The sequence below is a fragment of the Pelodiscus sinensis genome, chromosome 1 (genome assembly GCF_052426305.1).
Source record: "Pelodiscus sinensis isolate ZL-2025 chromosome 1, ASM5242630v1, whole genome shotgun sequence".
NCBI lineage: Eukaryota > Metazoa > Chordata > Testudines > Trionychidae > Pelodiscus > Pelodiscus sinensis.
Window position 1 is genome coordinate 101,882,036 of NC_143052.1, and position 14,180 is coordinate 101,896,215.

The following is a 14,180-nucleotide window of genomic DNA, read 5'->3' on the forward strand; positions in this document are numbered from 1 at the left end:
CAAGAGTTATTTCTCTTTCTACGAGGAAGAAGCCTTTTTTGCACAAGAGCTCTTACACAAAAAGGTGTGTGTGGACAGATTATGGGTTTCTTGTGCAAGAAACCCCTATCGGAAGAAGCACAGGTGCTCTGATGGCCATTTGTGAATGGCCATCAGAGCTTTCTTGTGCAAGAGCTTCCATGGCAAGGTGGATGCTCTCTTGTGCACAGAAGTGGCCTGAGGCCGGCTGCAGCAGCTGGCGCCCCAGGTGGAACGCGCGATCTGTGCCCCCTCCTGCACGGTCGTCAATGGCATGACGTAATCATCGGGCACCCCATGATGTCATCATCGGGTGCCCTGGGCAACCGCTGAGTCGGCCTATACTCACGGACCTTCCCTGCTTGCGCAAGAACTTTTTGCAGAAGATCTCTTCCGCAAAAAGTTCTTGCACAAGGAGTCTGCAGTGTAAACATAGCCTCTGTTGCAGAAGCTCTATCATTCTGTGAAGGCAGAATTGAGGGAGACAGGGAGAGCAGCCACTCTGTGCAGCATGCTGCACTCTTCAGGCCCTGGCAGGGCTCAGAGGAGAAGTCCATCTGGAGGTTACTACAACTGGAATTAACAGTAGCTTCCCTTCCATGTCTGCAACATGGGGCGTGGCTGGATGGGGGCTTGTGTTTCATTGCAGAAGTTGGGAGGACATCTGTTGGAATGGCTTTCTCAAAAGCTATGCTGCTAAAAGCAGGTTTCTGCTAGCTAGAAAATACCTCAGAGAAGAGAAGCTGGATCAAAAGAAATCTGGGGGACATCACAGCAGAGGTCTGGGCAGAGATGCCATTTATTCAGTCAGGTGCTGAGGGAGATGAAGAAAGGATTTTAAAATGGCAAAAAGGAAGTGAAGCTACACTAGGGATGATTTGGACCAATATGTGTTAAATGTTCACAGGCTGCAAGAGGGTGATCAGTTACAGATTGACACTGAATGAAAACTAAAACCACATGAGCTCAGTGTCTGGAAAGCAAATGGAACACATCATTATAGAACAAATTAGACAGCATCATAATGGTTCTCTACCAAAAATTTAAATGGGCCAAATTCATCTTTGGTAGAACTCCTCAGACTTTACTGAAATTTAGTTCATTGGTTTTTCACTGGAAAATTCATTTTGAAAGGCTCAGTGAATTTGGGTTCCATGTAATAAATTGGTGTTTTTTAAACTTTTTAAGACCGAGGAACACCAAACAATTTTTTTTTATGGGGAACACCAAGGATTTTTTTGTTGAGAAAAAAAAAGCCCACAGGGAAAAGTTGTTGAGGAAAAAAAAAAAGGAGGCTTGTCCCTTTGAATTCTGTTCTATCTTCCAACTGCCTCGCGGCATACCGGTGTGCCGCAAAACACACTTTAAGAAATGCTGTAATAAATACTTTTGGTTTCAATTCCTCTCCTCCCCAAAATATAAAAACATTTGGTTTCATTTTTTTTGTATAGAAATGTTTTGTTTCAAATTTTCAATTCAGAGGGGCATTTCAAATTCAACTTCAGCCCAATTAAAACACACATGAGATGGAAACAGCCAAAATGGCAAAATAGCAATGAAAAACTTAAAAAAAAAATATTTTCCAGGCAACTGAAAATGTTTCGGTTGACTCAAAACAAATTGAAAAACTGACAGAAAACCCATTTTGAGTCTATCTGAAATGTTTCAGTTGATTTAAAATGACAATTTTGTGATTTGATGAAAAATTGAAAAGCTTTTAAAATATTTCAATGAAACTGTCTTTTTAATTCAGCATGACCCTCTGAATTGAAAAAGCCATTATTTAATCAGCCCTGCTACAATTATTTGAGGCATGAATTCAGACTAATTAATGAGACCACTCCTGATTTTGGAGGCCACATTTCTGGAGAGTAATTGTAAAGAACTCGTAAAGAATTGTTAAAAAAAAAAGTGGTAATAATGTTGGCAGGGAAAACTGATTTTATATAGATTAGAAAAGTAGCAAGCAAGTAAGATGGGACATAATGGAAGAGTATTACAAGGAAAGTAGGGATAGTAGGGATATCCTAAAGCTATACAAATGGCTAAGGGGATTAAAAATAAGAGGACACATTCATGTGAAGAAGAGAACCAGCAGAAAAGATGTTGAGGGGGCAAGAAGGAGGCTGTCATACTATGGAGCTGAAACTTTGCAATACAGCATTAAAAGAACGGGAGGTACCTAGCAAAGAGGTAAAATCAATTATAAAGAATAATGCTGCTACACAGAATGGACAGGATGGTGGTACATGGACTGCAAGATGAATGATCATCTCTCAGAGTTACTACTCTGTCACAGTTTGCTCAGAAACAAACTAGTAGTGCCGTCATTGTAATGTTCCTGTGGTTGCTAACCTGACAAAATTAATAGTAAACAAACATGGATATTCCCAACCTTTCTCCCTCAACACTTCAGATGAAAGATTTTCTTGCAAAAATTAGATCTTTTGCAATGCCATTAAGAACTTCTTAGATTTGACGTTAAAGTGCTGTATGTTTCTATCATGATGCAGAAATAATGATTAATAATGGAAGAATTAATCTTCCTTCCTACTATCTGTGATTGCCTAACATCAGTAATTACCCTTGTCCCCCACTCCCCCTCAAAAAAACCCTTTCAGACTCTCTAGATGTTGACTCTTCAATAGTGACTTGGAGTAATGGTTGGTGTGAAAGGAAAATAATGACAATGGTGCATGTTTCTCAAGCACTCAATCAATACCTTCAGGAAGCTGCAGAAGTGGAGAATGTAATAGGAGTTGATGCTGCTGAAACTAGGGAAACTTTCTGATCGCAACAAAAGTGAGTAATCTTTCCTATTGCTTCTCTGCTCCACTGAAAATTCCTAAATGTAATGAAATGTTAGTGGCTGTATATTAAATAATCTCTGTTAAGAATGCTACATAAATGCCATAGTACTACCGATACCAGGTTGAGATGCAATCTGTTATAGAGAGGCTGTTTGTAGCATGGTTGAGAATAGGGTTGCCAACTTTCTAATTGTACAGAACTGAACATCCTTGCCCAACCCCTGTCCTGCTCCTTCTCTGAGGCCCCACCTTGGTCACTCCATCCCCTGTGTCTCTCACTCTCCCACACTCGGTCATTTTTACCAGGCTGGGGCAGAGGGTTGGAGTGCAGGAGGAGATAAGGGGTCTGGCTGGAAGTGCAGACTCTGGATGGAGTCAGAAATGAGGTGTTCGGGGTTGCACAAGAGGGCTGCAGGCTGGGGCAGTGTGTTGGGGTGCAGGTAGGGGTATGGACTCTGGGCTGGGGTGCAGATTCTAAGATGGGCCCAGAAATTAGGGATTCAGGGTACAAGGGACGATTCCTGGCTAGGGCAAGAGGGTAGGGCATGCGGGAGGTGTAGGGCCTTGGAGGGAGTTTGGGAACCCAAGGGAGTTCAGGGCTTGGGCAGGGGTGCAGAAGAAAGAAAGAGTTTGGGTGTTCGGGGGGTGCAGGAGGGAGTTTAGGGCAGGGAGTTGGGGTGCATGAAGGAGTGACAGGGTGAGGGCTCTGGGCAGCACATACCTTGGGGGGGGGGAGGCTCCCCAGAAGTGGCAACATGTCCCTCTGGCTCCTAGGCATAGGGCAGCCAGGCAACTCTGCATAGCGCATGCTACCTTCACCCTCAGGCACTGCCCCATAGCTCCCACTGGCTGTGGTTCCCAGCCAATGGGAGTTGTGGAGCCAGCACACAGGGCAAGGGCAGCGCTTGGAGGCCCTGGCCCATCCCTTCACCTAGGAGTATGAAGAACATGCTGGCCAGTTCTGAAAGCCACAGAGAGCCAGGCAGGATACCTGCCAGCCCTGCCAACTGGAATTTTAATGGCCCAGTCAGCTGACAGGAACTGCTAGCTGTCCGGTTTTCAACCAGAATGTACAGTCAAAAAGGGACACCTGGCAACCCTAGTTGAGAAACACTCTTCTGCCCTCACTAAATTATTCATTCATTTTATATTATGTTGGTGAAATCTGTGAATGTTTTGCCTGGATGAGGACCTCAAGATTTGGCTTATTCTGAGGGCGCTTTATTTACACTCAAAACAAATCTCTGTTCCAAGCTATATTTTGTTCTTTCAATTCAAACCCTACTCTGGATGCCTCTCATAAAACATAATTCTATGCTCGGTACTATACATGGTTCCTCATGAACCATTAGTTTATGTGGGGTGATTGCTACCAGTGCCTCACCAGACAGCTACATCATCATGTGGCTGTTTGACCCAAGTCCCTGTCCTTCTTGCTGGGCAGAAGGCCTGAAAATAAAGCCAGTTATTCATCCAGTTTGCCAGGGAAAGAGAAGGATAGTGTAGCATGTTTTTAAAAAGCTTTCTTTACATGATATATTTAGGATTTATGAGGGGAAAGAATTGGACAGCCCTTTATTTATCTTCACAACAGGTGCAGCATGGAGAGGCATAAAGGCAGCATTTTGCAAATGACTATTCTGCTAAGTAGAAAGCACCCTCTAGTGCACTGAAAAGAGTATTTATTCTCTTTCCTATGTTGCTTTCAGTCTTAGGATTTTTATTTGATTGTTGATTGATTGATTGATTGTGATCATGGTAAATACGTTCTGTACAGTGTTTTATGAGTAAGGCAGATTGATTTTTGGACTGAAATAAGAACATAGTGTCAGCCAAGACTAATTTTGCCTTATCAATTTATTGCTGTATCAATTGAGATTAAAGAAGTGTTGATTGAAAATTAGAAATTGACAAATTTAGGCTTTTTAGTGGAGAGGCAACTTCTAGTGTAACTTCTCCAGCTTTCACCATAATCAAGTTTGGTGTGTTTTTTTGGCTTTTCTTTTTAAGCCAATTCAAATTGCTTTTCAACCAGATTAAATAAAACAGACTGTAATAAGAAACATCAGAGAGAGAGAGGCTGAATGTCAAAATATATATTCAAGAGACAGACTGGTATCTTGGGAGGAAGCCTGGGAGCAGCACTTGGAAATAATTTATGAGGTGGCAAAGACAGCTCAAGAGTACTTCAGGTCCCAGACTGCAAATGAATCTAAGCAGGTGGATCCCTGTTCAATAGAGTTCTGTATAAGGGCAGGGACCCACCGATGAGGATCCAGTAACATGGTCAAGGCCAGAGGTATGCACAGCACATTTCCTTAGGGTGTGCACCAACGGAATTTTATTTTTTATTTTTTTAAAGGCAAACATTTATTGAATACTAAATCATAAAGGGCATTATTTTTATTAATCAAACAAACTAAAGAAACTAAAACTTAATTAAACTTAATTTTTTTTAATTAACAACTAAACTTTGCTTAAAAGAGTGTATCATGCGATTAAATGAAAATGCAAAGCCACTTTTTTTTTGAGACATTAGGATGTGCCTGGGCACACCCAGCACACCCCCTGCGCACGCCTATGGTCAAGGCTTTGCTTGGAAGCCTTCCCTTTACAAATTCTTAGCTAGAAGTGATGAAAATAGAATTTATGAAGAATTGACAGGGAAAGTAAAATAGGCATCGTCCCTTCATTCCCCACATTCAAAATGTACAGATGCAGAAAATATTAGCACCACTGAAAATGTGGCAGCAAGGTTCATGCATCTATAGTGTTATGTGAATATTTGTGACTCATATGTGACTAGATTGTACATGAACCTTACCCTGGGGACTGCTACTCAAGCCAATAGAACTAAAGTATGTGGGAGGGAGGGTGAGGGAGGGGGAAAGAGAGATTTTAAAGCCAGTACTGTAGAAGAAAAATGGTTATGGCAGCAACAAAATGTTTGCATGCTTGTCCCATGCTTTGCTGGAGCATGTGTCTACACAGAAAGAACAGCAGCAGCTGCAACACCTATTTGGCAGCTAGATTAGGATGAGTGCCCAGGCTGAACCCTAGGGTTTGAGCAGGGAATGAAACTGAGGTCTGCTGTAATTTATGAACATCAAAAACAAGGCAAGGCTCTACAGTAGTTGCCTGAAGGACTTTTCTGAGTTAAATGAAAAGTAGCAATGGTATTAATGATACCTTTACTGTGAATAGAGATGAATAACATTTTACAAATTATGATTTTCTAAGAAATTTGTTCTCAATTTCTTGAATTTCAACAACAAAACCCTGAACATTTGAAAAACAAATTAATTATTTTTGTTCTGATTTTTGAAAAATTAGGAATTGAAGAATAATTTTTGCTGATCTTTCAAGCATCCCCAATATTGAGACTGAAGTTGAAGATTCTACTGAGGAGGGTAATAAGAAATCACATAAAAAGGGGTGCCTAATTCTTAGTAAAACGTTGCAAAGAAAGCTTTAAAATGACATTTCTTTTATCAGAAAAATTATCAGTCTGGATATAATTACATCTGAGTTACAAAATCATCTGACCATTCTAACTAATGCCAAGACTTTTGAAATAGTTTATTTAATTTTATTTATAACTGTAAAATAATCAAGCGGGGAAGTAAAATCACAGATAGGTAAAAATCCCAAACAGAGGAACAGCGTGTTTAGACTGGAAAGTTAGAGTATAACCAAATAACTGTTGAACTGGTAAGCGGATACTTATTGGTTAATGGCCTTGGTTACACTCAGCCAGCTCCCCAGGAAGTGGCTTCGCTGCGGCAACAAAGCCCCCTTCCCAGAAGCCAGACAGGCAAGGGCTGCCTGCTCTGTTCCCAGGGAGGAGGCTTTGCAGTGGGCTCTGCAGTATAAAGCTAAGCTTTATACTGCAGAGCCCACATTGCGGGTAACTGTGTAACTGCTGAGTTACATGGTTACCCTGATACACGATTTTTAACATCCCTAGCTCAGGACCAGTTTTTCACTTTGCTAAAAAAGCATGAAGTGCAACTCCCTTTTCTCTTCCCAGAGACTTTTCTTCCTGAAAACATGGTCTGCTTACAGCTTTCTCCAGACATGTCAGTTCTGTGCTGCTTCCAGTAGCTAAATGGAGTTAGTAAAAATTCACTAGGTAAAATACGCTACTTCTGTAGCATGTTTACATTCTCTGCCAACATGGAGGAGAAATTGGAACATTCTACATGGCCAGACATCTGCTAGTCTTTGCAAAATCTTAGAAAATAAAGGTGGCAGACAACTGACCGATGCCTTTGCACTGGGTTTAAGAATGGTCATTTATGCCAGTGTTTCTCAACCTTTTTTTTATAAAGTACCCCTTTCTCCAAAAAAAAAAAAAAAAAAAAAAGTATAAGTACACCCAGTACCTACAGTTTTCAAACCCACACAATTTTTTTCTAACATTACAAAACATTTGTTTAAACAACTTAATCGTAGCTGGGTGGGCGATTAATTTTTTGGGTGTAAAAAGTACAAAAATAATAAAGTGCTGTAAAACTTAAAACAAAAATTTAGTTTTCTCCAAATTTCAGTTGTGTTCACATACTCCCCAGACTTCTCTCGAGTATCCCTAATGGTATTTGTACCACTGGTTGAGAAACACTGATCTATGCCACTGTTTTCTGACAACAGGGACCGGCTTGCTGCCTTTCAAACCTGTGTCAGGGAGATCTCAGAGACCAACACCAGAACTGATTGTTGGTTAACACTAATTTATGCCATGGTCATGGTTTAATTCCTATATTGGGAAGAATAAACACACACAAATGTATGGGGCTCATTGCTACATGCTTGTTGCACCTGTCCCATGGGATGGTGTCCACAAATAGCTGGAAATAGTTTGAGAGTTGGCAGTTTCACAAAAGCACAGTGAATAGTGTTCAGATGCTACTGTGATGGCTCTCTCCACACACAATGGAAAATCCTATGCTTGACACCTTTCTTTGCACTTCCTTTTCCACTGTATTCAGCCCACTAATTTCCAAAAGTAGAGAGCTTCCTGCATGAGTCCTCTCAGTGATGCCTGCTAGTGTGTCGTGAGTCTTTCTAGCATGTGATCATAATCAATTACCTGAATTTACTCCTTCACACCCTGGATGTTGCTTTGAGAACAGTCATTTACTGATCACATCGGCATCTGAAATCTCACAGTAGCAGCAGTAGTAGTACAGCTGAATTGGGTGGCTGGAGAGTGGTGACTGCTGACTGTCAGCTCTGCAGGGAACAGCACTAAAGGAAAGGTTCCACTGTCATACCATGCCATCTTTTCTTCTGCGTTGCTCCCGGTGGCAGCTCTGCCTTCAGAGCTGGGCTTCTGGTCTGCAGCTGCTGTTGCTCTCCAGATGCCCAATTTTGAAAGCAGCACTACCACCAGTAGCAGTACAGAAGTAAAGGTAGCAGTATTGCAATCCCTCCTACAATAACCTTGTGATGCCCTCAACCCTTTTTTGGGTCAAGACCCCTACAATGATAACATTATGAAATTCAAATTTAAATAGTTGAAATCATGAAATTATTTGTAAAACCCTAACCACTATGAAATTGACCAAATTGGACTGTGAATTTGATAGGGCCCTCCTTATGTCTCTGAATGTAGGCTCATCCAAAACATCTTGTTTGTTGCATCACTGTTACATTTTTTTGTTCAAAGTCTACTGAAATTATTTTGAAATATAACCATAGTATTCTGTTAATCTGTCTATGCTCTTACATTTTCATTTAACCTGATTTAGTCATTCAAAGAGCAACCTCTCTCTTTCTCTCTCTCAAAAAAGACACCATATTCCAAACAAAAAATCTGTTTTTGCTTAAACATTACATATGTTTCTAGTTTTGTTTCAGTCAGAAGTCTCAGAATGCCTTTTGATTAAGCTGTGTTATATCTAGTCAAAAAGGACACTTAATACACACATAAATCATTCACATTACATACAAGATACTTTAGAAGGGGCTTGGCTCTTACAGAGGATTAGGCTCTCGTATTAGTGCATGCATTTGGTGTAGCTATTTTCAGTGGGATACTTCATCCATCATTGTCTATGGGCTCTAAGGAAAGCCAGCAAGTAAATTGATCATCACAGCCTGTCAACACTAGTTGTTTAGAGGTCAATCCTGCAAAGTGCATAGCTTTGCCTGTGAGGTGCTGAAGCCTTCAAATCCCACAGAAAGTTATTCATCTCCTTGTTCTTAATGACACCAGATAAAATATTCAGAAAGTCTTTGGAAAGAATTCCATTTATACTGATATGTCAATGCTGAAACAAATTGCGCATACACGTGTATAAATGAAGTTTTTCTGAGATTATTATAGATTGGTACTAAATTCAGTTTTGTTCACGTGGATAGGTTTTGTAAGCAACTGAAACATAAAATGAAGTTTCAATCCTGCAAGGTGCTGAGTACTTTCTATGAAGTGGTGAGTGCCCATAACTCTATTGAAGTAATTGGGAACTGAGAATACTCTGTACCATTAAGCCTCTGGCTCTTAGGAAAAGAAATTAAATTGGAGGCAAAATTAAGATCTCAATTAAATCAGTGTAAAATAAGGACTTCATCTGGTTGCTCTTTGTTTACCCTAATATAACTGAAATTAGAATCTAACCTAAGATATCTAAAGACTTCCCTTGATTAGAAAGGCTCCATTGTAAATACTACAGCTTTTCAAATTATTTGTGGATGAAAAACATGCACCCCACATGGGGGAAGATAAAGGGTATGGTCCTGCAAACCCTTGCTCATGTGAATAAGGGCTCACATTACTAAGGTTTGTAGGGTCATCTCCTGAACTGTGCAAGAAAAGTTTTGTTTTTCATTCAGTTAATCTGTAAACCTTCTGTGGTCCACATATTGTTAGTAATTTGACTACAGAATCCTTCTTAATCACTGCCCAAATAGTTTACATTCAATCTTTATTTTTTTCTCCTACAGCAGTGAGTGCATTGTCAATGCTAAACAAATAATAAGAATGAAAACTGTTACCCAAGAACCTCCCACCCTTCTAGTCATAGAGAAATGTTAATTATGAAAGAAAAGTGATGATGGAATCTCACATCACTATGGAAGTGCAAAGATTCAATAAACAGTCTATAAGCAATGTGTGATAAATTTGGTTTTACTCATTGAAAGAGTTCCAAAACTGTACCAGATGATTTTTTTTAAACCATAAGATAGTAATTAAACTTCTTAACCATTCCAAAATCTCACTAACATACAAATATGTGTCTGAAGTCCCTAGTTACATAGCTTGTAACATCAGTGGGAGTTTTGCCTCTGAAAGGACTGCAGAACAAATGGCATAGTTTTTCTATCCTAAACTGTTCTCCTCCTGAAACCAACCATAATAATGTCTCCGGTGCAGCAAAATATACTATCAGATCAATCTATATAGAAAAACAGAATGTCTCTTTTCTTAAAGATCACACATACAGAATACATGTACATCAAATTATTTATATAGATGATCACATCCTTTTATAATCTAATATAGACCTGAGCTTAATTTTCATGAAATAAGCTTTTGCAAACCATAGATATATACTGAATTTTGAAAACACAAATGAATCCTCCTGTTCTGTTCAAATTAATTTTATAGCCAGAAAGAAAGAAATCAAAGATTACATTTCCAAAACTTTGCATACTTTTAAAGGAGAAACTGTCTTTTAAAATAGTTGTAGGTCAATTCAGTTTTGTACAGGAGTCCTACTGTAATGTAGTCACTTTGCTTAAATTTATTAATATATGACTATGCAATAATATAATGTTGGCATATTGATTAGGGCTGACACTCTTGGATGTCATTAATTAGTCCAATGCAAGATGGGCTAACGGTTACTTTTTGTGTTTTGTAAAGATACGTAATTTTTTTAAAGGTTCTAGGGTTATGCTTACCAGCTTTCTGAGTGGGTTCCGGCATTGTGACACTATTTATTCCCAATGAGTTTCAGTCCTTCAGATTCAACTCGTAGCCCCAAGTCCAGTTGAGAATATGCAGATCAGTCTGACAAGCAGAGGGGGAGAAGAATTCCTCTGTCTTATATACTGCCTTTAAATATCAATCAAAATAGCACCTCCTCTCTTTTCAATGCAAACACTTTGAAAATTGGCAGTTATGGGAGCCCTCTTCCATCTGTTGTCTGCAGCCTCTGCTCTCTTGGCTTTTGGAAGGAATCTCTGTTGCATTTCATGTGGCTGATGAGAACATCTATAACTTTCTATATTCAGCAGCACCACTCTCTCTCGCTCTCTCTCTCTCTCTCTCTCACACACACACACACGTACACACACACACACACACACACACACACACACACACACACAGTCTAACAGTCGGAGGAATAAAAAGGGATTGCCAGGCTGTCAAAGGGCTCTGCAGCATACAAAACTGATATGGACTGTTTGTATACAATTACCATTTTTCCATGGCATAAGAGGATCACAAATAGACACATGACTATATGCACACAGGAATCCTTAACTTTCTTCTTCCCTTTATAAGAAAATTTGGCTAACACCAAGACAGAAAAACTGTGAGCGGAATACTTTATGCTACTTCTATCCAAGGGAAGAGGATTCTTCTGTGTTTCTGTTGAAGCTATGAAAGTTCACTCCTTCACTCCCTTTTTTGGTACCATCTACTCCTGTGTAGATCCCTTCATTGCAACCATGATCATGTTAGCAGAGGTGGATAGCATAGTGTAGGGTTCCCTTCAGCACTGCTCCTTTGTCAATTGGAGAGGTCACTGCTGAGAGACGTGATGCTTTCCCTTGTCCCCAGCAGTGAATGTACTGCTCCTGCTGCTCTCCTAGCCTCTGTCAGGCCAGGAAGCAAGACAGCAAGAATGGAAATCCAATGCATATAATTGTGATGACAGTTCTTAGTTCTATCACTAAACTAAGCCACTGGACTGCCCCTTTTGTATAGCTTCTACATAAAACACGGCCATTCTCTTATATAATGTAACAGTGAAGCTAAGATAACAGGAGCTACATTTCTGTGTTTTATTTGCTACTTAGCTTTCTGGGATTCAAAGACATATTTGTAGTAATTATCTGAATAACTATAGGCCTGTAAAGGTTTCCTATCCTTTACCCGTAGCCATCTAGCTAATCAATGGCTACCAGCTGGGAGCTTGCACATTTCCCTGCAGTTTGGACTTCCACTAGCATATGCTGTGCCAAGTAGAAGGGAAGTGGAGTCAGATAGGAACTCTTGCTGGAGTTATTCTCAATTGGCTTTGCCATAACTACACATTCTTTTTATCCTCTCCATGTATCATCTTTCCCCCTTGCTACCAGTTCCTGATAATTTTCTCAGTGTCCACACTGGAAGAGAAGGTAGATCATTTCTATCAGACAGGACATATACAAGGAAAAACTGGTGCAAAACCAATGCTAGGACTGGCAGGTAGGTGATTTCAGTAGCACTGCTAGAGAGGTGGGGAGTGTGATAGAGCTATGGTTCTGGCAGCACTTCGCAGGGACCTGTGTAATGGAATGCTAAGCTTTATTATAGTGTTCAGCCATGAGGTGTCCTGTGTGTAAAATATCTTATTTAAGCAAACCTAAACCAGACCTACAAGAGAATTAAAGGATTTTATGATGAACATAACTGGTGCATATAAGCAAGTTCTGTGACCAGGCCATATCTGATGCAGAAGAACATGACATGGCGTCAGGAGTAAACTAAGAACAGAGACAAAGGTTGCAAATAGAAAAAAACAGTAAGAGGTTGCAGGAACTCACCAATATGCCACTTTTCAGGGTCACAGACAACTTCAACTTTGACAACCCTTCACAATGGACAGCAGTATTTTGCATGATTTTGCACTGCTATCAAGCTACCCACAGAAACTAGATATAAATATAAATATTTTCTTTAATTTATGCTACGATGAAGCAAGCAGAGTATATACTGAAATCCTTTTACTCTACTAAAAACAGTCACAAAGATGACTACGAAAGAGTTCTGGCTATTTTAGAACCAGTGACTTCAAGAATCAGAGGTAAATGTTGAGTGCTATAGAAAAGCTTTGAATACATTGGCTGAAAACTGATTTTGAAAATGCAACCATGATGTTATCAAAGATGGGCTAGTTATTTGGTAAACTTTCACAGTGGCTGCAACTGAAAAGAGGTTTAATCCTGGCTAAACCCATATAGATTGCAAAACAGTCAAAACTAATCAAACAACAGAACAAAAAGGAGCAACTTGGAAAACCTGAAACTAGCTTAGAAGCTATAAAAAATACGCGAGTGTTAAAAGTTATTATCATAACCCCCTCCCTCCTGGAGAGGCTATGACAGACAAATTTCAGCCAACATGCACAAGATGTGGAAAGAGTCATATCTCAAGAAATGATGCATGTCCAGCCGGAGACAAGTCATGTAATACATGAATGAAATATGGACATTTGCAGCTGTTTACCACACCAAAGCAGTGACAGTGGTGACTAAGAAAACAGACAATCAGGAGACTATTTCTGGGATCTATCACTTGCACTGACATAGAACCTGCCTGGAAAGTGAAACTGAATGTTCATGGCAAGACTATTGACTTTAAAAACTGACTCAGGAGCTGACATCACCGTCATCTCAGAAGGGAATTAAAAGTCACCATCAAGTTCTACAGCTGACTAGTCTTAGAAGTATTGTGAACTGCATGGGCCAGTTCACCACAGAAACAACTTACAAGGACAAAACTCTCTATTCAGAGTATATGTGACAAAGGATCATAGATCAACAGTCTTCTCAGCTGCAATGTGACAAATATGATGGGCCTAGTGAGGAAAGTAGAAGGACTGAATAGAATATTTGATGATATTAGGACTTTTCAAAGGAGAATCAATACAAATAACCTTAGGAGACAATGCTGAACATATAGACTACACACACCTTGCAGAATTCCTATCCCATTTTTTCATAAAGTGAAAACTGAGTTAACAAGAATGGAGCAAACTGGTTTAATTGAAAAAGAATCTATGAGCCAACAGCCTGGTATGCCCCAGTCGTACCAGTTAGAAAGAAAAATGGAAAAATACAAGTCTGTGTGGTTCTTAAGACTTAATAAAACCATTCAGAAAGAAAAAGATATGCCTTTGAGTCCCAACACTGGATGACTTATGCCCCAAAGTGAAAGCAGCTACAGTATTCTCCAAACTGAATACATGAAGTGGATTCTGGAAAATTCCTTTAGCCAAAGAAAGTGTTAAATTGACTACATTTATCTCACCCTTTGAGAGATTTTGCTTTCAAAGATCACCTTTCAGGATTACCAATGCACCTAACTTTTTCCAAAGAGAGATGTCAAAATAGTTAATGAACATAAATGGAATTGTC

General features: G+C 39.7%; 1 protein-coding gene across 5 annotated transcripts in view; it reads right to left on the bottom strand.

Moving 5' to 3' along the window:
- The window catches only part of MYBPC1 (myosin binding protein C1), a 111,495-nt gene extending 100,485 nt beyond the window's left edge, over positions 1-11,010 (bottom strand). For 2 of the 5 annotated variants that reach the window (XM_006138047.5, XM_006138048.5), the window contains exon 1: positions 10,734-11,010. In XM_006138047.5, the coding sequence (XP_006138109.3) occupies positions 10,734-10,758 (25 nt within the window). In that variant the 5' untranslated portion in view covers positions 10,759-11,010. The remainder of the gene's footprint in view (positions 1-10,733) is intronic. The other 3 variants (XM_075939299.2, XM_075939294.2, XM_075939289.2) reach the window with 2 other exon arrangements.
- Positions 11,011-14,180: the final 3,170 nt, after the last annotated feature.